At 41.4% G+C, this 26,181-nt stretch overlaps 1 protein-coding gene across 1 annotated transcript in view; it reads right to left on the bottom strand.

The window, feature by feature from the left end:
* The window catches only part of LOC137415355 (integrin alpha-M), a 393,088-nt gene that overhangs the window by 19,877 nt on the left and 347,030 nt on the right, over nucleotides 1-26,181 (bottom strand). Inside the window, exons 25-36 of the mRNA XM_068100954.2 lie at nucleotides 25,775-25,920; nucleotides 20,033-20,167; nucleotides 19,721-19,794; nucleotides 16,286-16,409; nucleotides 10,781-10,885; nucleotides 10,570-10,649; nucleotides 4,762-4,848; nucleotides 4,579-4,648; nucleotides 3,606-3,704; nucleotides 2,602-2,673; nucleotides 2,261-2,374; nucleotides 666-770 (exon numbers count right to left, since the gene is read on the bottom strand). Of these exons, the coding sequence (XP_067957055.2) occupies nucleotides 666-770; nucleotides 2,261-2,374; nucleotides 2,602-2,673; nucleotides 3,606-3,704; nucleotides 4,579-4,648; nucleotides 4,762-4,848; nucleotides 10,570-10,649; nucleotides 10,781-10,885; nucleotides 16,286-16,409; nucleotides 19,721-19,794; nucleotides 20,033-20,167; nucleotides 25,775-25,920 (1,211 nt within the window). The remainder of the gene's footprint in view (nucleotides 1-665; nucleotides 771-2,260; nucleotides 2,375-2,601; nucleotides 2,674-3,605; nucleotides 3,705-4,578; nucleotides 4,649-4,761; nucleotides 4,849-10,569; nucleotides 10,650-10,780; nucleotides 10,886-16,285; nucleotides 16,410-19,720; nucleotides 19,795-20,032; nucleotides 20,168-25,774; nucleotides 25,921-26,181) is intronic.

Consider the following 26,181-nt stretch of genomic DNA (forward strand, 5'->3'; position numbering starts at 1 on the left):
GTTAAAGCTCGTTTGGTCCTCCGTAGATCCGGCTAGTAGAATTCTTAAAGTGATTCTTCACCATTGAGAGATAGGACTAAAACCGATACACAGCACGATATCTCAAACGTTATGGGCGGATTTGGACAGATTTGGACGAAACTCGGTGAAGAGGTTGTGTCTGACAAGGAAGAATCGATTCGATTTTGGTGAAGATCTGAATATGGAATTGGATACGAGAATGATTTAATGTTTGAGTGATTCTTCACGATTGAGTGATCGGGCTACACCGATACATAGCACGTAATCTCAAAATTATATGGATGGATTTGGACGAAACTTGGTGGGCAGGTTGGGTGTGTGACAAGGACGAATCGATTCGATTTTGGTGAAGATCTGAATATGGATTGGGATACGAGAATTATATAAATTTAAGTGATTCTTCACCATTGAGAGATCGGGTGAAAAGCGATACATAACATGATATTTAAAAAAGTTATGGACGAGTTATGACTAAACTTGGTGGATGAGTTGGTTATGTGAAAAGAACAGGATGATTAGATTTTGGTTCAGGTCCGAATCCAGATCCTGCCCATCAGTGGATCCAAAACATAAAATGTTCAACCTGGCACATAAATAGTTGTCACATAAATAACTTTGCCTGCATGTTGCTGAGCGGTACCTACAATTAGGTTGTTGTACTGCGCCATTTTGTCTGAGACTTGCTTGAACACCGATGTGTCAAAACGCAGGTGGGCTTCCGATTTCATCTTGACTTTCTCAACGTTAAGCTGCGAGGGGAAGACGATAAGCCGAAATAAGTCATTGTCATCAAGTGTAACTTCTTCCTTCGTATAGTTATCTGCAACTTACAATGATTCAAAGTGTGTGCAAAGCTCAAAACATTTGTTCCATTGAATGACTTGCATTCTGACAGGTTCCCTCACTCGGGACCAATTTTACTACTCCTGCCCAAAAACCTGCATCACCTTGAAAACTTTCACAGGCACTTTGGGACTCGACTCTGACACGACATCACCGAGCGACCGAGACGATGGAAGCACCTGTTTCGCGAGTGGATTCTGTGCCATGTATTCATTCCGAACATAATCTCGAGTCTTGCCTGGTGGGTGCATCTTCAATCTGGCAGGGATATTATGTTTGCTTCATCCTCACCATAGTTTCTTGATCGGCACTAAATTATGCCTTCAGGGCCACGTCTTCAACGATCCTCAGATCGACGAATCCCAGGATTAAACCAAACCAAAGAGGATGGAAAACCCACTGAAACAAGCACCGAGCAACATAGAAATCCTGCCTGGGAGATGTTTGTTAAGTTTGCTGTACTTGTGTGTCGGACATCTCCAAAGTTGTTAGGGAACGCATTTTGGACCGGAATTCAATTCCAAATTTGTCCCATTGGTTGCATCATTACTAAGGCCTGGCTGCCCCGCCGATGCAGAGCTCCTGCACATTAGGGTAGTAATTTCCAGCTGCACGTTAGGGGAGAAAATGTCGATTGTATTCGGGTGATGCAGTAGCCCTTTACGTTATAACACTTGTGACAACACCTACTCTTCATCAAAAGATGCGGTAGGGCATTTATCGTCAAACAAATATTGCTAGCAGACAAGACACTCAGTTTAATGCCAACTGTAGGAAGATTTTGTGTGAAAATTTCAGGAGCATGCTCAAAATCCATGATGGTTGGTCCAATTGCTCAATGATAAATGGTAGTTCATGATCGAGGCTCATGGCCTAGGATGAACAGAGTCAAGAGAGGGCAGAGGATTGAAGACCAAAAAATAGATGGTAGAATACAGAGAAGGTGGCAACCTGTCTGTGATGTGAAAGTAACAGGCCGCGACACTTTGCCACGGAAGATCCCAATGATTTTGAGGACCTTGATTTACAGACATCAGGAAGGGCAAAGTATGAGGCAGGGGCACCAGCCCAAAGGGGAGAGCAGTACTCCATTGAGCTGCGGATGAAAGCCTTGTAGGTTGACAAAAGTTCAGACTGGCCAAGGAAAGACCTTCCACGTTGAAGGATGCCCACTGCCGAGTCAGCGGCTGGCCTTCGAGACCATCTTGGAAATACGCTCTGCCCAAGAAAGATCATGACTGATGGTGAGGACCATAAGTTAGAGTGCTTTAACTTCTTTAAGTGGTTTCTTGTGAAAGAACTTAAATGGCTCCACATTTTCTGAAGAAAATAATATTTGATTACCTCCTCAGTAAGGCATATTGCAGGGAATACTGTTGACAATTTCTACACTCACCCCGGTGAGGGTCTTAACGATCAGGTTTCCTTTCAATGTCACGCGAGCGGTCTCCCTTCTTTTCAGGGAGGTGATGTGGCATTTCCAATGACTGCTGGCAGTGTTTGTAGCATCCTGAGACAAAAAAAAGCGCAAGAAAGGTCAAGAAAGCTGCAGGGAAAAGGATAACGCAAATGAATGGAAGCACTTACTTCCACTTCCTGTATTTAAATCTTTCCTTCATTTTAAATATCCTTTGCAGATTTATTTGTAGGAACAATAATCAAAAACTCAAAGCCTACGCTTTTTCACACTGTGATCTCACACTGTCATCCCAGAAGCAAAAACTACAGACAACTTACCCAAGGTCCTGCTACTTGGCCCTTCCCTGGAGCTTCCAGCTGTTTTGTCTCGCAAGAAACGGGGTGGCTGAGCTGTGGGTTGTAAAGAAAGTTCCTTGATTAGAGGTAAAATCAATGGCGATCACATTGTTCCTTCATAAATACTTTGTTTGTGATGTCGATTCGCTAGTCAGTACTCTTCTGTGATCCTCAAGTCGTGCCAATATCGAGTCATTTTCAATATTCAGTTGTCTGTCTGATGAAGACGACTGAACATTTTTCTTTTTCTGCTTGGAAATTGCTTTCTAGCACCATCCCACTGCGGGCAGTGAAGGCCACGGCCATCGAGATCATCGGCCAAAAATCATGTGCTTCCACCGCAACCAGCGTAATTGGCTCCACACCTCGACTTCGCCTCTGACCACCCCTCTCCGTGTACCTTGACCGGTCTTTTTTTATAGTTTCCGAGAATCCTCATTCGCTTCCTCCCCCACACATTAGATCCATGTTCAGGGCACTCCGTGGGCACTCCGAGAAGGTTTGCGATTCACCCCCTCCATCACATTCACCCCCTTGAACTGGCACGCATAAGATTCGTTGTGGATCTCTGCTTGCCCAGCCCTGTTCAGTTACCTGAAGTCTACGCTTTAGAAAACTAACTCAGAAGTCCTTGGAGGTTAGTTCACATGTTATAGTGATAACTATAATGACACAATTGCACTCTCAAGGTGTTGTACAGACAATAAGACAAAGGCAGACACAGAGACACTCTTCTTCAACACTGAAACAGCACTCCAATAACCAATGTCATACCAATAAAACAACATTTGATTCAAACTTGGCAAACACTGTACAAACCATACAGTAAAGGAAGCTGCACCACCAAAGCTCAAAACCACAACCTTACTCTCCTTGATGGGAAGAAAATGCTAAACCAGTCTGTGCTGAGTACGAAATCCGTGGCACTGCTTCAACTCATTTTTTTTTACATCTGATGAAAAAAACTTTAAATTAAACTCAAGTACCTGAGGTGTATCGAAGGTCAGGAAGTTTTGTCCCTCGAAAGCACATGGAATTGTAATTTCCAATGACAGATTTTTGACAAGTTGACCTTGATTATCGACCTGAATGAAAAATAAAACATTATGTGCATGTACATCAAGCATCTTACCATTATATTATTTTGGTTTTTGTTTAATTTAAATTCGTACAAAACAAGGCTGAGAGCCACTAAATGTGACTGGTGACAGAGAAAAAGGAGAAGAGTAAAAACTGGCAAAACCTTCACCTAGTCCTGAAAGCAGGACAACTGTGCAGGAGGAGGTAACTAGGCCAGATGGAAAAATAGATTTTCCTACCATCATTGGGGATTTTTTTGGGGAATTTTTCATCGGAGCGCCTTGTCAGGTGTCGTGTTTATTTCTGGCAGAGTGTCACAGTCAACCCCCCCACGAGCAAAGCAAACACCTTGCTTGATTAGTTCAACTTTCCACCAAGCTAAACGACAAGGGTAGACCATGTGCACCATGCAGAAACCTCAAAGACGTCTCCTTCACAAACACCTCAAGGTCGACGTGAACTTGTTCTAGGGAATCAGGAAGTAACAGGTGATTGATGTAACTTCCATACTCATGATCTCTTCTCCCCAAAATGACCACATTCCCGAGCACCCTATTCCAAGAGATTGTGATTCTTTTCCCCACACTCCCTCATCCCTTTGCGTTTGTTACTTGTCGGTTGGTTTGTTCCTTTCCTGTTTCATCCCCAGCTTCTCCTTCCTCTTCTATTGCTTGCAACTTGTTCACCCCCATGTGTTCTTCTCCCCCCTTCCCTTGATCTCACTCTCACTTGTACTCTGCTGTTGGTGTTTCCAATTTGTGGCCTTCCATTCTGCTCTCGTTCTTCCATGAGCCTTGATCATGCATATAAAGAAAGTTCACGTTAACAATGAATGCGGCCTTAGTTTTATATGCCAATGGATCTGTGTTTTACACATACCTGGAAATAAAACCATAAGATCTGGTTGTTCTTCTCTGTCCTGTTCAGAGGCTTGTAGCTCTGCACATTCCTTCAGCAGGTAGTTATGGCAGGGTTGGTACAGGATACATTCATCAATGACTCTCATCAAAATGGAAACTGTCTTCACATTCATGGTGTTTATGTCATGGAGGAATCTCTTACCCTTTGAGTACGGTGTTGATGGCATACAAGACACGGGCAACAGCAATCACATCATTGTCCATTAAAGTTTTGGGCAATTCGTCGTCACTGGAAAAGCAAGCAGTGCAGCAGACAAAATTAGGTGAGGAGTGCAATATAAACCGGAACCTTTGAAATACCACATTAAAATAACAAATTATTTCTTTATTCACACTCATTTGACATCCACTTTTGGAGAGAACCTCACGAGACCTACTTAACTTGAGAGAGGATTCACGAGACCTACTTAACTTGAGAGAGGATTCACGAGACCCACATTACTTTCGGCAAAGCTTCACGAGACCCACTTTACTTTCGGTAAAGCTTCAGGAGACCCACTTTACTTTCGGTAAAGCTTCACAAGACCCACTTTACTTTCGGTAAAGCTTCCTGAGACCCACTTTACTTTCGGTAAAGCTTCAGGAGACCCACTTTACTTTCGGCAAAGCTTCACGAGACCCACTTTACTTTCAGCAAAGCTTCACGAGACCCACTTTACTTTCGGTAAAGCTTCAGGAGACCCACTTTACTTTCGGTAAAGCTTCACAAGACCCACTTTACTTTCGGTAAAGCTTCCTGAGACCCACTTTACTTTCGGCAAAGCTTCGGGAGACCCACTTTACTTTCGGCAAAGCTTCACGAGACCCACTTTACTTTCGGTAAAGCTTCAGGAGACCCACTTTACTTTCGGTAAAGCTTCGGGAGACCCACTTTACTTGAGGCAAAGCTTCAGGAGACCCACCTTACTTGAGGCAAAGCTTCGGGAGACCCACTTTACTTGAGGCAAAGCTGCGGGAGAGCCACTTTACTTAAAACGAGGTCTCACGAGACTCACTTTACTTAAAACGATGTCTCAATAGACCCGCATTACTTTCAGGAGCCTGCACCACACCTTCTTTACTTCAATCAAAGCCCCAGGAAATCCAATTTCATAGAGACTTCATGACACACACTAACACTTTACTTTCGGCGGGGCCTCACGAGACTCACTTTACTTTATGCGAGGCCTCACGAGACTCACTTTACTTTAGGCGGGGCCTCACGAGACTCACTTTTCTTAAAACAAGGTATCTGAGCGACCCTGACTGAGCATGCAATTTTCCAACACATATGGTTGCCACTCTCTTTCCATCAATGCTTCCGGGGCACTCGCTGCCAACCATCGGAGCACCAACCGCTTGCTCCCGAGAGGGTATTCCTCCAATGGGGGGGACAAATCCATGTCCTCTATTAAAAACACCAATGGGGGCATAGTGAAGCAATTATATTGATGAACAGGATTAAATAATTTAATTGATACATGTGGGAAAATTACATGCCCAGACAAGGAATCGAACCCGGGTCCTCTGGAAAACTGTACCAGTGCTCTGCTATCTGAACTATCTGGGAGATTCTGACTGAGCATGCAATTTTCCCACACATATGACTGCCACTCTCTGAGTGGATTTGTATGAGTGGGACATGCATTTGTCCCCCCCCCATTGGAGGAAGACCCTCTCATGTTCAGGCCGTTGGTGCTCCTATGGTTATCAGCGAGTGGCCCGGAAGCATTGACGAAAAGAGAGTGGCAACCATATGTGTGGAAAAATTCCATGCTCAGTCAGGGTATCCCAGATAGCTCAGATGGCAGAGCACTGGTACGGTTTTCCAGAGGACCTGGGTTCGATACCTGGTCTGGGCATGTAATTTTCCCACGTATATCAATGTAATTATTTAATCCTGTTCATTGATCTAATGAAAACGAGAACATGATTGTGTGTCCACCGGTTAAAAGACTCTGAGGACCCAGAAGACCCAATGGACTCAAAATACCCAAATACCCAAAATACCCTGTAGACTGTTAAAGACACAAAAGATAATGAACACCTAGAATACCCCAATGACTCTGAAGACCCCAAGGACTCTGAAGACCCAAAAGACCCAAACAACCCCAAGGACCCAAATGACAAAAGGACCCAAAAGACCCCAAGGACTTTGAAGACCCAAAATACCCTGAAGAACCAATGGACCCCAAAGACCCTGAAGACCCTGAGGATCCAAAAGACCCAAACAACCCCAAGGACCCAAATGACAAAGAGGCCCCAACAGACAAAGAGGACCCAAAAGACCCCAATGACTCAGAAGACCCCAAGGACTCTGAAGACCCAAAAGACACAAAAGACCCTGAGGATCCAAAAGACCCAAACAACCCCAAGGACCCCAATGACTCAGAAAATCCAAAATAACCCAAAGATCCTTAAAATTCCAAAAGACCCAAAAGACCCTAAATATCCAAAGACCCCAAATACCCAGAAGACCCAAAAGACCATGAAAACTAAAAATACCCCGAAGATCCGAAAGACTCAGAAGACCCTTAAATACCTCAAGAACCCAAAATATCTCAAAGACCCTTAAAGACCGAAAAGACCGAAAAGACCCAAAAACCCAAAAGACCCCAGAGACCCAAAATATCCCAAATACCCCCAAAAAATCGAAAAGACCCAGAAGACCAACAAGTCCCTGAAAACCCAAAATACCTCAAAGACCCTTAATGAACCAAACAATCCAAAACACCAAAAAGACCCTTAAAGACCCCGAGGACCCAGTGGAACCCAAAGACCCAAAATACCTAGATGACTGAAAAGACCAGAGGACTCAAATGACCGAAAAGACCCCAAAGACCCAAATGAACCAGAAGATCCCAAGGATGCAAATGAGCTTGAGCACCCAAAAAAAACAAATTAACCAGAGGACCCAAAAGACCCTTAGGACTCTGAAGACCCAAAAGAAGAGTAATTATGTCTTACATGGGAATTGTAGATGGTGGCTTGCAAACCGAGCCTCAAGGTCGGTGTACGGAAGCGGTTTTTTATAATTACAATAAATACACGGCGTATGGAGGTGAAATTCGCTGAACGTGACGTGCAAAGTACGCAGAGCAAACTGAGTGTTCATTTACGTCTGTAGGATGTCAATCCAAAACACCAAAAAGACCCTTAAAAACCCTGAGGTTGCAGTGGACCCCAAAGACCCAAAACACCCCAAAGACCCAGATGACTGAAAAGACCCAAGGACCCCAGAGATCCAGAGGACCCAAAAGACTCAAATGACCCAAAAGACTTTGAGGACCCAAATGAACCAGAGGACACAAAAGACCCAAAAGATCCCAAGGATGCAAAAGAGCTTGAACACCCAAAATACCTAAATGAACCAGAGGACCCAAAAGACCCTAGGACTCTGAAGACCCAAAAGAAGAGTAATTATGTCTCATACATTGGAATTGTAGATGGTGGCTTGCAAACTGAGCCTCAAGGTCGGTGTATGGAAGCGTTTTTGTTTTTAATCACAATAAATACAAGGCACAGGGAGGTGACATTCGCTGAACATGATGTGCAAAGTGCGCAGAGTAAAACGAGTGTTCATTTACGTCTGTAGAATGTCTAATAAATAAAGATGATATAAGCAGCCCTGACACGAGGCCCAGACTTTGGCATGCTCACGCCGCTGTACCGTCAAAAACTGTTCCAACCCGTCATTTTTGACGGGCTTTATACTCGTTTGTTAATAATACCCGAGGGTTTGGGCCCATGTGATCCGTTCATAAAAGCCTTGAGGTTTTAGTAATTTGGGGGAATAATCTTAACGGAGAACCTTCTTCGATTCCTCCATGTCTCGTGAGTCTCCATTGGTTATCAGTGCACGAGCCAATACATGTAGCTGCCATGCTGAGCTACTTTGTCCTCCTCCGTCAGTTGGAGCAGGCAAGAACTTTACAGAATGAGAGACATCTGATGAGCCTGGAGCACAGACGGTGATGGGTATAATACGAGTTCCCTTACAAGGAACTTCAATGCAGGAGGAGGCCACTTGGCTCATCAAATGCTGCGCAATGGATCCTAATCTACAGTATGCGTGTTTGTGCATACCTGTAGGTACAACATAGTACCATTTTAAAAGTCTTTGGTATAACTCGGCCGAGGTTCGAACCATGAACTTCCCAGACACAGAGCAGATGATCAAATCATAAAGGTTATGCATCTCCTACAGGGTTTACATCTCAATGCAGTACACTTATTAGCCCAAGCACGCTTAGCGAAAAGCAGGGTTAAGCAATTAGTTACCGTCTGTTTGTCCGTACATCCATCAATAAATGTTGAATGGGGTAGTGTATACGGGTGCTGTTCGGAACTGCTTCTGGACTACTTCAATCAGACTAAACTTTGGGATTTTTCCTTACGACAGTTACAACCTTAATTTTATTAAAATTGAAGTAACACTGCGTGGGGTATTGTGTCTATGAAATGTTGGGGTCAACAAGCCGTGACGAATCAACTTGTTCTGATATAACCGTGGGAAGAGTGGCATGGATGAGAGGTGTCGAGTTAATGTGTTAATAACGCATTAAATGTATTTCCCAATCACGCTGTTCATCTTCTAGGAGTGCTTTAAAAGTGTGCTTCCCAATCGGCCCGTTGGCCGTTACTGGATTTTGTCGCAGGTTGTGACCACAGTGCGGTCATTCTTGTTTGTAAATGAAAAAATATGTCGGGATAGAATCGAAAAAAAAAACAACCAAACAAGGAATGAATGAATAACAAGGAATGAATGAATGACAAGGTAGGAATAACACCAAAATGCAACACCACAATCCTTTTATGGATTGCAATGACGACATTTTCACATTTTTCTGTCTAAAATCCCACAACAAATAAAATCCACAATTACACCAACCCACCCTACAAATCTACACATCTACACATCACTTGAACATACACATCGAACATCTTCATACAATTGTTATTATTGCCACCTATAACAAAAACATCAAAATATGTCGTGGTGGTAATCTGTAAAAGTATTGTGGTGTTGTATTGTGGTGTCATTCCATAAAAGCTCGTTGGTTTGTTTTTTGGGGATTCCCTCCCTACACAACCGGTTTATTTCATTTTTTTCAAAAAAAAATAAATTCTGACTTGTTTTATTTTATACTACTCGCCCCTGCATGTTCAGTACACGAATAGTGATGCAACAACACATTGGATGCATTCACGTAGACCTGCAGCATTATCCGTGTATCTGATATTATTTCATGCACATTTTAATTTGAATATAATACATGCAAGAACCGAAATACTTCACCACATGATTTCCACTTGACAATTGAACCACAATTTACCACGTTACTATTGACACAACCATCCATGATAACCCCCTCAGCACCCCCCCCCCCCCTCCCCACCACACAACAGAAAAAGTCAGACAAAAGCACTTTTTTAAAAGATGAAAAATTTTATCAAGAGGAAATTCCCCCAAAAACAAGAAAGTAAGGCAGGAATGACACCAAAATACGACACCGCAATCCTTTTACATATTGCCATAACGTCATCTTTGATGAACATAGATTGATGAACCATCTTGCCTGTGAAACACCAGGATGACGGTTAATAGCTGGGTTGGGATTCAAACCCAGGCTATACAGCTTGGGGGCGAGTGTGCGTACTTTTAGACCATCCTGCCAGCCCACAACAAATACAATTACACCAACCCTCACTAAAAATCTCCCACATAAACATCTACATACAATTGTTACTATGGCCAGACAGTCACCGATAACAAAAAATGTCAAAAGATGTCATGGTGGCAATCCATAAAAGGATTGTGGTGCCGTGTTGTGGCGTCATTCCTACCTTGGATTGGTTTTTTGGATTCCACACGACATATTTTTTATTTTTTTTATTTTATGACTTGGATATTTCACCCTCAGCAATTATTTACTACCCATCAGTTAATCAGTGATGATAGGTTGGTTACCTGTTGACCTTGGCATGGATAGCAATGGATGGCAAAGAATCTTTGATGACACCGACTTCAAATTGAACTTTGAATAAAAACTGAAAGCAGAAGTTATTCAACAAAATAATGTTATTACCACTGGCATTTGCACTTGTTTTGCTTTGCTTCCATTTGGGAAGAAAAAAAACCAACAAGGCATCACAAATGGCCGGTTACCAGTGCACATTACCTTGGTAGATTTCTTGAACACGGGGTAATTTACATCGCACATGAGGGTTACGAGCTCCTTCGCAGCATCTTTCTCAGGAATTCCACATTTGATCCCATCATCCGACTGATCCGGAACAAAAGAAAAAAGAACAAGAGCGACATTCAAAGGACACCACTCCTGAACCAAATGAATAAATAACATCGTCCAGCGCACGACATTGCCAGAGCACCACCATACAGCACATGGAGACGGAATTGTTTCATACGAATCTGTAACTTTTTGAAAATTAATTCAGTAAATAATTGAACAAAAATTCAATAATTACTCGATTAATTGATTAATCAATAAATCGAAAATATATTTTAAAACCAAATCACTTGCTCACTGCCATGACCAAATATCAGTTTTGTAGCTCAAAAGGTGCCTGAAATATTGCCCAAATGAGAAAGAAAATAAATAAGTACTGAATAAATCAATAATAATTCAGTAATTTATCAATTAATTGTTTAATCAAAAAATAAAAAATATCATTTTTGCCGTGTTAGCTCAAATGAAGGCTGAGGTATCGCCTGGACAAACAGGAAAACAAACAAGTACAGATATAAAGGACACCGTCCCCATGCTAAATAAAAAAACAACTAGAATGGCACTCAGTAGAGAGCTGTTACGGATTCGTCACTTCCGTTGTTGTGGTTTTCATCCACTGTAAATATTTTTGATTCCATGTACTATTATTGTTTTCAAAAGGTTTATTGTTTATGAACTGTTTTCAAAAGGTGAAAAAGTTAGAATTAAAAGAAACCGAAAACCGGATCGGGAACCGGACGATGACGAAGTGGAAGAGGAGGAAAAGAAGGCGGAGCGAGTGAGTCGGACAAGAAAGCCGAGTTGTTTCGAGGTCCTGAGCGAACGTTGGCGAGCAAGAGTCACGAGTGAACTTTGGGTTTCCCAGGAAAGGGATTCCTCCAAAAGAGTTGTTATCGCTGTGACAGATCAACCTGCGTGTCAGGTTTTGAGGTCGATTCCGAAAAGAATCGTTGGACTGCCGTTACGTCTCGAGTACGGGCCGTCGGCCATTTTGACCCGCGCGCTTTGTGCGTCGCGCAAGGTTTTCTTTGCGTTGCGCAAGGTTTTCTTTGCTTCACTTCAGCCGTTTTCACCGCATTCAGACATCTATCTGGTGTGGGTGTGTGTAACGTGGATTTTGAAGATAAATCTGAGGTTCGCCGACTGTGAGCCGTGAAACGTCCATACCCGAGGGGGTGATTTCCCAGTCTCTGGAGGGCGCCTTTGGATTTCCCAGTCGCCTTGAGGGCGCCTTTGCGCAGCTTTGGCAGCGGGACTGTACTTGTCATCCGAACGGGATTCTGGTCTCGATTGGACATCGTTCTGACGATCGCTGGAGCGGATCAACTTTGGCTTGAAGCCGGAATAGAGACATTGGGGAACATTCTTGTTTCACTCACTTGGAGCACAGTGAGTTATATATTACGAAACTGATGGTACCATCATAGGATATATTGATTGTACTTTTGATTACTATTATTGTTGTACTGTTATTCTTGTGTGATCTTAATACAATATTTGTTTGTTGGTAACAATCGGTGTGGCTTCACCATTGATCTTTGACATACAGAATAACACATTTTTCTGCCGTGACTCCTCTCGGGGCTCGGAGGTACACCGTGACCAGGGGGTTGGGGAGGAGCACGTAACAGAGCATACCTCCACCTGGTTGGCCATATCACTCAATGGTGAAGAATTGCTTTAAAAATTCTACTACCTGGATCCGGATCTTCACCAAAATTGAATCGATTCTTCCTTGTCACGCACACAACCTGTCCAACAAGTTTCATCCAAATCCGTCCATAACGCTTTGAGATATCCTGCTATATGTTGGTTTTAGCCCTATCACTCTTTGGTGAAGAATCGCTGAAAAAACAAATAATTATCATATCGGAATCCATATTCAGATCTTCACCAAAATCAAATTTATTTGTCCTTGTCAGACACCCAACCGGTCCACCAAGTTTAGTACAAATCCGTCCACAACTTTTTGAGATATCCTGCTATGCATCGTTTTTGGCCCGATCTCCCAATGGTGAAGAATCACTTACAAATTTATAGTAGCCGGATATAGGGATCTTCACCAAAATCAAATCATTTCGCCCTTGTGACATACGCTACATCTCTGCCAAATTTCGTCCGTATCCGTCCAAAACTTTGAGATATTTTGTTCACAAAAAAACAAATGAAAAATCACTCATAGAGCGACACTTGGCAAAAGAGAACAAAGCAGAATGGCACTCAGTAGAGAATCCTTTTGACCTCACAAATAATTTGTGGTTGAATTCAGTTAGCTGATATGAAAATCCAATTCAAATTTCAAGTCAATCGGATGAAAATTGAGGCTTTTAGAAATTCAAAAAAGCGTTGCCCTTCGGTCTATGTTGACGTTTTAGCCTACGCTGATCTCAAAAATAGTTGGTGGTTGATTTCATTTTGCCGATATGTAAATCCTATTCAAATTTCAAGTCAATCGGATTAAAATTTAGGATTTTAGAAATTTGAAAAAAGGTGGTTGAACTTTGGCCTATTTTGACCTTTTGGCCGATGCTGATCTCAAAAATTGTTGTTGGTTGAATTCAGTTAACTGATATGTAAATCCCATTCAAATTTCAAGTGAATCAGATGAAAATTAAGGATTTTAGAAATTTGAAATTGTTGGTGACCTTTGACCAATGGTGATCTTAAAAATAGTTGGTGGTTGAATTCAGTTTGCTGATATGTAAATCCCATTCAAATTTCAAGTGAATTGGATGAAAATTAAGGATTTTAGAAAATTGAAATTGTTGTTGACCTTTGGTCCATGTTGACCTTTTGGTCAAAGCTGATCTCAAAAATAGTTGGTGGTTGAATTCAGTAAGCAGATATGTAAATCCTATTCAAATTTCAAGTCAATTGGATATAAATTGAGGATTTTAGAAATTCAAAAAAAGTGGTTGTCCTTTGGCCTATGTTGTCCTTTTGGCCAAAGCTGATCTCAAAAAAAGTTGGTGGTTGAATTCAGTTCGCCGAAATGTAAATCCTATTCAAATTTCAAGTCAATCGGATGAAAATTTACGATTTTAGGAATTTGAAAAAAGTAGTTGATCGTTGGCCTATGCTGATCTCAAAAATAGTTGTTGGTTGAATTCAGTTAACTGATATGTAAATCCCATTCAAATTTCAAGTGAATCGGATGAAAATTGAGGATTTTAGAAATTTGAAATTGTTGTTGACCTTTTGCCTATGATTATCTCAAAAATAGTTGGTGGTTGAATTCAGATGGCTGAAATTAAAATCCTATTCAAATTTCAAGTCAATCGGATTAAAACTGAGGATTTTAGAAAAATTTTAAAAGGTGGTTGACCTTTTGGCCTACGCTGATCTCAAAAATTGTTGGTGATTGAATTCAGTTAGCCGATATGAAAATCACATTCAAATTCCAAGTCAATTAGATGAAAATTGAGGATTTTAGAAATCGGAAATTGTTGTTGACCTTCGGCCTATGATTATCTCAAAAATAGTTGGTGGTTGAATTCAATTTGCCGATGTTTAAATCCTTTTCAAATTTCAAGTCAATCGGATGAAAATTAAGCATTTTAGAAATTTGAAATTGTTGTTGACCTTTGGTCTATGTTGACTTTTGGCCCTATACTGATCTCAAAAGTAGTTGGTGGTTGAATTCAGTTTGCCGATATGTATATACTATTCAAATTTCAAGTCAATCGGATGAAAATTGAGGATTTTAGAGATTTGAAAAAAGTGGTTGATTGTTGGCCTATGTTGACCTTTTGACCTTTTCACCCCAAAAATATATAGGATTTTGTTGGACCATGAACTCTACCATTTCGTAAAGTTTTGTGAAGATCAGTTTAAAAGTGTCCTGTAGGCTAGTATAAGTGAGCGGACAACAAATTAAAAATCACTCACAAAGTGACACTTGGCAAAACAGAACAAAGTAGCATGGCATTCAATGGAGCATCCTTTTGACCTCAAAAATAATTAGTGGTTGAATTCAGTGACCTGATCATCTCAAATTTTTAAGTTAATCGGATGAAAATTGACAATTTTAGAATTTTTGCCTATGTTGACCTTTTGGCCTATGTTGACCTCAAAAATAATTGGTGGTTTCTTTCAGTAAGCTGATATGCATATCCTATTCAGATTTCAAGTCAACCGGATGAAAATTGAGGATTTTGGAAATTTTAAAGAAGTCGTTGACCTTTGGCCGATGTTGACCTTTTGGCCTATGTTGATCTCAAAAATAATTGGTGTTTGAATTCCATTCACTGATCTGAAAATCCCATTCAAATTTCAAGCAAATCGGAGGATTTTAGAAATTTGAAAATGTTGTTGACCTTTTGGACTATGTTGACCTTTTGGCCCACGTTTATCTCAAAAATAGTTGGCAGTTGAATTAATTTATCTCACATGTTAATCCGATTCAAATTTCAAATCATTCGGATGAAAATTGAGGATTTTAGAAATTTGAAAAATGTTGTTGACCTTTAGCCCTATGTTGACCTGTTGGCCAATGCTGATCCCCAAAATAGTTGGCGATTGAATTCAGTTAGCTGATATGTAAATCCTATTCAAATTTCAAGTCAATCGGATGAAAATTGAGGATTTTAAAAATTTGAAAAAGGTGGTTGACCTTTGGCCTATGTTGACCTTTTGACCTAAAAACAGTTGGTTAGTGACTCAAAGTCACTCCCTACTTAGTGACTCAAAGTGCAAATGCTACAGAGTTCAATTCTCCAAGTCAATCGGATGAAAATTGATGGTTTTTCAGATGAAAATTAATGATTTTGGAAGTTTAACCTTGAGTTGACATTTGACCTTTTGACCTCAAAAATAGTTGGTTTTCCAATTTAGTGAATCAATGTACAAATGGTGTACAAGATTCAAGTCAATCAGATTAAAAACTGATTTTAGAAATTTGACTTCAAAACCAATAGGCTTCTCAATTGTGACGACCTCAACGATTTGGTGAAGTTTCATGACGATCGGTTTGAATTGTGAATTTTTCTTTTGGAAGAACATAATTCCTAAAATAAAAAACACGAATAAAAAGAAAATACGTATCTTTGTCAAAGAAATCAAATCGCTGATCCGATTTAAAAGATCGTAAAATAAACATGAGGTTGAGAAAAAACTCGGGAAGAACATGTAAAAACAAGATCCTGGAAACACAAATAATATAAGCTTTCAAAACAACTTGAATACATCTCAAATGACTCAGGACATCTCCCCGGAGATGATGAGTCTTGAGTGGAATGGGTCATGTACAAATTACCTCAGGTATAATGCAAAATACAACCCCGGGTTCGTTGGACCGGACCTATGCATTCTAGGGTCAAACCACAACACGAGCTTTGAGAATCATTGAGAAGCTTCCCTGAGCAAGTCAATTATTGTAAACTCCAAGTGGACTCATGTGGTGCAAATCGATGTGATGGAGAACATATTGCCATTGACCTCCTTGAAGTAGAACAGCGATGGGTAAACGAGGCTCAATACGGTGAAAAAGCTGTCCTCTCCCTTGTTAGTAATGGTGAAGTTAACACTCAGGACTGGATCGTGACCCAGGATGAGCGGGTCTCTGTGGGATGGAACACAAGTCAACAACATGAAGAAAAGTGAAGCTTTGAAAGTTTACACAAGACTGCGACCCCAAAGGTCCCAGACAGGTGACCTGGAAATCATCAAAATTACATCACAATTAGGCGTATAACACATCATGACATGCGGGGCAACATGTAACATTGATTACTCCAATTGTGTTGGGAATTCAACTCAGACACTGGAAGGCTTTGAGGTATACACACTCATTTAATGAGTGTGATTCCACAGGATTCCTCTTCTTTCATATGCAGTTATGTATGTATATGTATATATGTATATATGCCATCGTTTGCATGGAAAGGAGTGGGGGGAGGGGGCGGACACAACCACCACTGATGCAGTTCCCCCTGTAGGTTAGAGAAAGAATTTGTCATTTGTTCCAGGGTGCCGGTGATAACTCGCCTACTCTTTACGAAGGACACTGTGCGATCTTTAATGTCCACTAACTCATGCCGGTGGAGGAGTGAGGAGAGGCCAATTTTAATGCCCATCTTAGGGACAACACACATCAATTCCTCGTAGTTCATGTGAAACACGAGTTTACAGCTGGAAGAGAATTCAAACTCCGGGTCGGTGCGCATACCTCTAGGATATCATGCCAGGACGTAGCACAGGATGTTTCACTGAAAGGAACGTTTACAGACTAATATGTTTTTAAAATAGAACAGAATGCAGGTATAGTAAGATTTTTTTGATTTTTTTTCAGTGGAGTTAACAAGTACAGTGCCTTCAGAAAGTATTCACACCCGTTGATTTTTTTCACATTTTGTTGTGTTAAAGCCTGAATTTAAAATGCATTAATTTGAGATTTTTTTTGTCACTGATCTACACATAATACCCCATAATGTCAAAGTGGAATTTTTTTTCGAGAATGTTTTACAAAATAAAAAATAATGAAATGTAGAAATATCTAATTTACATAGGTATTTAACCCCCTGAGACAATCGATCAGAGAAGCGCCTTTGGCAGCGATTACAGCTTAGAGTCTTCTTCGGTATGTCTGTATCAGCATTGCACATCTGGATTTGGGGAGTTTCTCCCATAATTCCTTGCAGACTTGCTCAAACTCTGTCAACTTGGATGGGGAGCGTCGGTGAACAGCAATCTTCAAGTCTTTCCACAGATTCTCGATGGAATTCAAGTCTGGGCTTTGGCTATGCCACTCAAGGACTTTTACATTCTTGTTCTGAAGCCATTCCAGTGTTGCTTTGGTGTATGCTTGGGGTCATTGGCCTGTTGGAGCATAAAGCTTCGCCACAGTCTAAGGTCTTTTTGCACTCTGAAGCAGGTTCTCTTCAAGGATTTGCCTTTATTTGGCTCCATTAATTGTTCCCTCTATCCTTACACGTCTCCCAGTCCCTACCGCTGAAAAGCATCCCCAGAGCATGATGCTGGCACCACCACACTTCATGGTAGGGATGGTGTTAGATGGGTGATGAGCTGCGCTAGGTTTCCACCAGACAAAGCACTTTGCATTCAGGCTAAAGAGTTTAATTTCCATCTCATCAGACCACAAAATCTTTTGCCTCATTCTTTCAGAATATTTCACATACCTTTTTGCAAACTCCAGGAATGCTGTCATGTGCCTTTTTCTCAGGAGTGCCTTCCATCTTGCTACTCTCACATAAAGCCTAGATTTGTGAAGTGCTGCAGCGACTGTTGTCCTTTCAGCAGGTTCTCCCATCTCATCAAAGGAACTCTGTAATTCCGTCAGAGTGGTCATTGGGTTCTTGGTCATCTCCCTGACAAAGGTCCTTCCTGCACGGTCGCACAATTTGGTCAGATGGCCAGCTAGAGGAAGAGTCTGGGTGGTTCCATATTCTTTCTGTTTCCTAATGATGGAGCTCAATGTGCTCTTGGGAACTTTCAACACTTTAGAAATTATTTTATGCCCTTCCCCAGATCTATGCCTCCTCACAATTATATCTCGGAGTTCTACGAACAGTTTATTGGACTTCAGAGTGGAGTTTCTGCTCAGACATGCACTGTCAACTGTGGGACCTAATATAGAAAGGTGTGTTTCTTTCTAAATAATGTTCAATCAATTGAATAGGCCACAGATGGACTCCAATCAAGTTGTGGAGACATCTCAAGGATGATCAAACGAAATTGGATGCACCTGAGCTGAATTTGGAGTGTCATAGCAAAGGCATTGAATACTTATTGACTCGAGACATTTCAGCATTTCATTTTTATGAATTTGTAAAAAAATTCTGAAAAAAGCACACCTTGACATTATGGGGTTTTCGGTGTAAATCAGTGACAAAAAATCTCAATTTAGTCCATTTTAAATTCAGGCTGTAACACAACAAAGTGAAAAATTCAATGGGTGTGAATACTTTCTGAAGGTACTTTATATTTGCGAGCGATTTACTTATTGCCACCTGTAGATCATAAACTATGTGAATAAATCCTTTAAAATCAATACTTTTCTAATGCTCAAATGGAGTTGACAGCAATGAATACTTTCCTGAAACGTCTTCATGTTGAATCCTGAATGTGTATTCAAACTAGATAATTCAGAGGTAGCACACTTACCTTTGAGCTGTCTCGTCTCCATTTGGTTGCTGATCTGACCCTGGGTGCCAATTGTCAGCTCACATTCATTAGATTGTGGAGGTTAAATATCCTAATGATGAGGAGGTAAGTCCTTCATGACGAGGAGGTGAGTTATTACTGGCACCCTGAACAAATTTCAAATGACTGCCCTTACTGACAGCTGGGAAGGCAATGGCAAACCACATAGTGTAATCCTTGCCATGAGACTGCTTCAGCTGTACTGAACCTGACTTCTGGCAGAGCATTAGAGCAAGACAGGACACTGTGTGCCGGTACCCTGGCCAAATTGGAAATCCCTGCCTGATTCTATGGAGAGCTCTACACTCGTGTGACGACTGCAGCCTCATCATTGTTTCGACCACCAGACAGTTAATGCAGTAATAAATGAATGAATTGCTCCATGGCTCATTTGCCTGAATGCCTTGCCATGCAGATCTGATTACAGATTTCTCTTTGAACTCTTACCTCTCCAGCGCAATTTGGAGCAGGATTTTTGTTTATTAATTTTTCACTTTCACAATAAGGATAGTTTTTGTTTATTAATTTTTCACTTTCACAATAAGGATGAGTTGCTGCTCTGAAGATTATTGAAGGAGCAGGAAGGGTTTCTCTTTGTTTTGTTTGTTCAAACCACTATTAGAGTAGGCTGGAGCAAAATGTATAAACATGGCTTCATGTTCAGTACTGCATAATAATCTATCCAAAATGGTTTATGTGTCGCATACTTACGTGGTTGGTTGGGCGGTGATGGAGAGATCCGGTATACAAACATTGTCAACGCCACAATCTTTCTCAAAATTGAGCTGACAACGAGAACAATGAAATATCAGTGCTGTCATCCCCACAACCCCCTCAATCAAACATTGCTTCATTCTGAGCAATTTTATTTTTTAATCTCTTATTTTTGATATTTAGACATTTGTTTAAACACCAACTGTCATCCTCCACTCCTCAACTCCCTTACCCCAAAGAAAGAACTTTAAGGTTCAACCAGTTGAGATGATGAGAATATTGCTCAATAATCCTGCAGATGAGCTATACCTTGGAGATGATGCGCTGGCGGAGCTGGTAATTCATGATTAATTGTGGATTTGGAAGGGGGGTATGGGCTTTCTTGGGAAGAAAGAAGTCAACGGTGATGATGATGGGATTTACTACATCCTTCTCTTTGCAATTCTGTGGATTAAAAGAAGGGGAAAGAAATGAGAAAAATATTTGTGGAAAACGTGATTAAACAATTGAATAATTGCATCACAAAACACCTTAAAGGGATCCTCCTCAATCCAAAAAGGTTCATCTACAATCATCACTCAAATGCATCAATGAGACAGCGTCAAGCAATGAAGAGCCTCGTGGAACTACAGTATAAATGAAGATTACAGTAGACCTGAGACCCAGCAGGTCTCACTCAATATGAATGGCAAAGTATCACCACAGTGTTACAGTAGATCTGACAATTAACAATCTACAGTAGTGTGCAAAAGTCTAACAACGACAGAGCCAGGCTTGTTTGATGCTTTCGTTGAAGAGGATAGTATGACGTGCGTGTGGATACCAATTAGCAGTTTGAAAATAACTGAATATTACTTTTTTTTTCAAAAAAATTATACATTCCTGTGCCACCTTCAGTCGAACGTCAGGCATTGGCAGCAGGTTCATGAAGGACTTGGACAAAAAACATACCCAGTCTGAATGTTGCTATAGCCAATCAATGGCAAAGCTGCAAATGGAGAATCCGCGAATGTCAGGGATGGAAACTCTAACGTCATTTCCTCATTCTGCTTTAAACTCAATATCTCTATATGTTCATTCCAAACAGCATCATTCATCATTCCAATCACAAATTAATATTATAGTTTTAATACAGTCACGTGAAAAAGTAAGTACACCCCATGTAAAGTTTTGACTTTTTCAATATATTTCAACATACAGCTATTTGATCTTCATTTCAACAATATTGAAAGATAAATGTGATATAATATAACAAATATCATGAAACATTTACATTTTGTAGTCCATTGTATAATTTAAATAAACATAAATGCAAATTTCGCATGTGGAAAAAGTAAGTACACCCCTACATTTATCACTACTTCAAATACCTAAAATTAGAATCAGGTGCACCAGCTCAGGTGCAAATGATTAGAACATTGTTAGAGAGGATCTTGGAGGAACCTGTCTTATTTAAACCTCAGACATTTAGTTTGGTTTGCTCTTTGTTGTTGAAGTTGTTGACAAAATCACAGACTGGTCAAACAAGTGGAACATGTCTTTCAATCCTGACAAATCTCACACTCTTACTATGTCTCTCCGAAAAGATCGACTGGACAACCCTCCCATCTACTTTCTCAACAATCCTCTCCAAGAAGTTCTGTCGCTCAAGATTTTGGGTCTCACTATCTGCCATGATCTTTCTTGGGAAAACCACATTTCCAAGCTGGCCTCCAAAGCCAGTCGCCGACTGGGCATCCTCCGTCGTGCGAAGTCCTTCCTCGGCACACCTGAGCTCCTCACCACATACAAGGCTTTCATCCGCAGCTCAATGGAATACTGTTCTCCCCTATGGGCCGGTGCTCCTGCCTCACACCTAGCTCGGCTTCACGCTGTTGAAACCAAAGCTTTCAGAATTATTGGAATCTCCCACGATGAAGCTATCTCTGAGGGCCTTTCACTCACTCACCGCAGGCAGGTAGGTGGTCTTTCTGTCTTCTACCGACTCCTCTCTGGCCTTGCACCCCCAGCTCTCTCTGTGCTCTGTCCCCCAAATATTCCTACAGGTCGCACAAGATCTGCCAGCAACCCTCTGATGGTTAAACTGCCGAAATCTCGGCTCTCTGCTCACCTTCACTCTTTCATTCCTCTTTTCTCCCGCCTCTGGAACAAACTCCCTCACTCCCTTCAATCCCACTCCTCCCTCCAGGTCTTTAAAACAGCTGTTCACCACCATCTCTTATCTTCCCCCATCCAAAACCTTGATCTTTTCTACGCCCGCTAATTCACCCCAGATCCACCTTGTTTGAAATTCCAACTTCTTTCCTGGAAGTCCTGGCAGTGTCCATATGTTTTATACCTCTCCCACCACCCCCTTCCCATGCCCCCCCCCCCCAAAGCCCTCGCCCTCTCTCAGATCTCTCGATGTCTCCATGTCTCTCGGTCCCTGCTCTCAAATGTTGTGTTTGTGTCCTTCCCCCTCTCTCCCCATCTTGTCTACCGCTCCCGATGTTATATGTTTTATGTGTCGGTTTGTCTTTCTGTGTGATTAATGTTCGCTCTTTCACGAGCCTCGATCTTGTATACAAAAAAAAAAAAGAAAAAAAAAAGTGCGCAGCGTCACCATGCATAGATCAAAAGAGCTCTCTGAGGCCTTAAGAAAGAGGGTTATAGATACCTATGAGTCTGGAAAGGGATTTTAAAAGATCTCCAAACAATTTGAAATCAATCATTCGACTGTCCAGAAGATCATCTACAAGTGGAGAAGATTCCAAACAACTGCCAACTTGTTCAGGCCAGGCCGCCCCAGCAAGTTCAGCCCGAGAGCAGACCGCAAGATGCTGAAAGAAGTCTCTAAGAACCCCAGAATGTCATCACGGGACCTATAGGTAGCTCTTGCCACTGTTGATGTCAAAGTGCACGAGTCTACCATTAGAAAGAGGCTGCACACATTTGATCTACATGGGAGGTGTGCCAGGAGGAAACCTTTGCTGTCCAGAAAGAACATCAGGGCAAGACTAAAGTTTGCCAACGAACACCATAGCAAAGACCAGCACTTCTGGAACAATGTGCTCTGCAGATGAGTCAAAGGTAGAGCTATTTGGCCACAGTACCAGAAGACGTGTTTGGCAAAAACCAAAGACAGCATTTGACCACAAGAATCTGATACCAACTGTAAAGCATGGTGGTGGAAATATTATGGTTTGGGGCCGCTTTGCTGCATCAGGGCCTGGGCAGCTCACCATCATAGAATCCACGATGAATTCTTCATTGCACAGAGGGTGCTTGAGGATGTGAGGCCATCTGTCGGAAAGTTGAAGCTCAACCGAAGGTGGACCTTGCAACATGACAATGACCTAAAACATACCAGTAAATCCACCAAGGAATGGCTGAAAATAATGAAATGGAGGGTTCTGGAATGGCCAAGTTAAAGCCTGGATCTAAATCCCATCGAGATGTTGTGGGGGGATTTGAAACGAGCTGTGCATGCAAGAATCTTGTTTCTCACAGTCTGAGAGTCCTTCAGGTGCTTTTTTGCAAACTCCAAGCGGGCTTTCATGTGTCTTTCACTGAGGAGAGGCTTCATCTGGCCACTCTGCCACTCCGTCTGGCCACTCTGCCATAAAGCCCAGATCGGTGGAGTGTTGCAGTGAGGGTTGTCCTTCTGGAAGTTTCTCCCATCTCCACACAGGATCTCTGGAGCTCAGCCAGGGTGACCATCGGGTTCTTGGTCACCTCTCTTACCAAGGCCCTTCTCCCCCGATTGCTCAGTTTGGCAGGGCGGCCAGCTCTAGGAAGAGTCCTGGTTGTTCCAAACTTCTTCCATTTAAGAATTATGGAGGCCACTGTGCTCTTGGGAACCTTCAATGCAGCAGAGATTTTTTTGAAGGCTTCCCCAGATCTGTGCCTCGACACAATCCTGTGTCTGAGCTCTGCAGGCAGTTCCTTCAACCTCATGGCTTGGTTTTAGCTCTGATATGCATTGTCAGCTGTGAGACCTTATATAGACAGGTGTGTGCCTTTCCAAATCATGTCAAATCAATTGAATTTACCACAGGTGGACTCCAATCATGGTGTAGAAACATCTCATAGATGATCAAGAAAAATGGGAGGCACCTGATCTAAATTTCAAGTGTCATCGCAAAGGGTCTGAATACTTGTGTAAATGTGATATTTCAGTTTTTTCTTTTTAATAAATTTGCAAAACTTTCTAAAATCCTGTTTTCTCTTTGTCATTATGGGGTATTGAGTGTGGATTGATGAGGGGAAAAAATGAATTTAAACGATTTCAGCATAAGGCTGCAACATAACAAAAGGTGAAAAAAGTGAAGGGGTCTGAATACTTTTTGAATGCACTGTACATGTAGCATCGATTAAGATTTACAGGAAAATCTGTCGTTTGTGCAGCAAACAAAGGCAGGATAGGAAAGGTGTGTGATATCTACTGGTGTATTTCCTTAAAATCCAGATACTCAGGATGTAAAAATACATCACTTCCTTCTTATTGAGGCCTTAAAATAGAAAGCTTGAAGTCATTGTGATTGTATAAACCTGCAAAAAAATCAGTATTTTTCTCCTGCCTTGTACATAAATGATTGTACTGTCTCGAAAATGAACAGACATGGATAACATCCTCTTAGTATCTTGTGCTTGGAATTAATCCAGAACACGTTCGAGTAAAGGTTGAAGGTCAGCGAATGCACTCGCATACCGGTGCGTCCCCTGAAAGCAAAAACAGGCCAAAGTGCCTAAAAATGGACCACTTTCAGCAACAATCAGGCCAAAGTCATTTTGAGGGATAGGGCAGGTTGGGTTGGAGGGGGTAAATAAATTCAGGGCACAAAGATGTGCATTACATGGTTTGTTTCCCCCACTTGCCAAAAATGAGCCCTAATTGACCAATTGCATTTGCACCCAAAATCAACTGGAATCTTTTTGCTGTACCAGATACTGTACACACAAAGAGGCATCATTTTCAATAAAAACCACATCCTTTTGCCTCATTATGGGGGAGCATTTATGGCTAGAGGGTTGAAATAAAAGGATAATTTTGGACTTTTTGACACAATTTGACACTTATTGTTTGGTCATCTCTCGGCTGTGGTTTGCCTGGATGAACATCCCGTTAAAATACCAAATTAGAAATACCACTACTGAGGTTTCTACAATGCAATGTTTTGGTGCTTTCTGAACTAAAGGTAGAGGAGTCTTTCGATGAATGCATGCAATGGTCTCCCTGGAAAGGTAGTAACAGGAGAAAGAGTAGGCAGGTAAAAATCTGAGTTATATAGGTGCCAAGAAGCATTGGGGATTGAAGGGTGCATGTAAATTGGCAGGAATAGTAGGTGGCTTGCATGGGTACCGAAGTGCGATTGGAGACCCGTGTCGTGATTGCGATGTCTCCGAGTGGGTTTTGGCAAAAAGATGAAATGTACTGTCTGTGTTTGTTCATTTCTCATGCACTTTGGCCTGCTGATGTCCATGTACCTGCCAGCACTGTGCACGGGTGCGGAAAAGTGGGATTCACAACCCGCACCTCCTTTCTTTGAATCAAATCAAATTAAATGGCCAGTGGAAGGAAAATTTCCATGTACCTCCTGGGCCACAATACATTACCCTCGCCACCCCGGTGAAATCAAGCAAATGGTAAGGATTGGGTTTGTATCTTAGACGATGAATTATTAATTTAAAGGTATATGGATAAAGCACAGGCATGATGGTCCAAATGGCCTCCTCTTGCATCCAAGTTCGTTGTATTTCCTGGTAAGCATACCAAGTATATTTTGTCAAATTAAATGCAACGTTTTACATGAATCATCAATTTGAATTTGGGAGAAGAAATTGACATCTTCAGACAGGTAGACTCACATCAACTGCCAAAATACTTCGTATGTGTGAATCTAAAGATTATGTAAAAACCCTTCACTCCACTCACATGGGACTTCTTTAAGAAAAACAAAAAAACATTTTTTTAAATGACAAACAACCCACATTTGTGTGAAAAATGACAGAAAATAAATTCCTCATCATTTTCCTGAAAAGGAAGCAACACACGGATGCTTATTGCCTTACCAACATAATTTGTTGAGTTGGACAATGCTTGTAAGGAACATCTGTCAGGAATTCTTCTCTCCTCCTGGCTCCCCCTGCCAACGTCGCCCTGGCAGTGCGCCTCTTGGACTCCAGATCCACAACATAGGTAAAACTAATTAACTTACCTATGGGAAAACAGGTACCATTTGTAAACCCGGGTAGCACATCCAAAATGTTATTAATAGGGTCAACATTTAAGTAGGAGTTGAGGGCTTGGGAAATACATTTTTAACATTATCCTTAAAATTCTTGTAAGTAGTCTTAAAAGGGCAATGAGTTACTTGGAAACTGCAATTACCTACATGCATATTATGTGCACAAAATGGCAGAATTTTCGACTACCTTCACACCCTTCTGTGCATCCCCCATCCTGATCCATGATCGTT

Source organism: Myxine glutinosa, chromosome 14, assembly GCF_964187855.1.
Source record: "Myxine glutinosa chromosome 14, kmMyxGlut1.1, whole genome shotgun sequence".
Lineage (NCBI taxonomy): Eukaryota > Metazoa > Chordata > Myxini > Myxiniformes > Myxinidae > Myxine > Myxine glutinosa.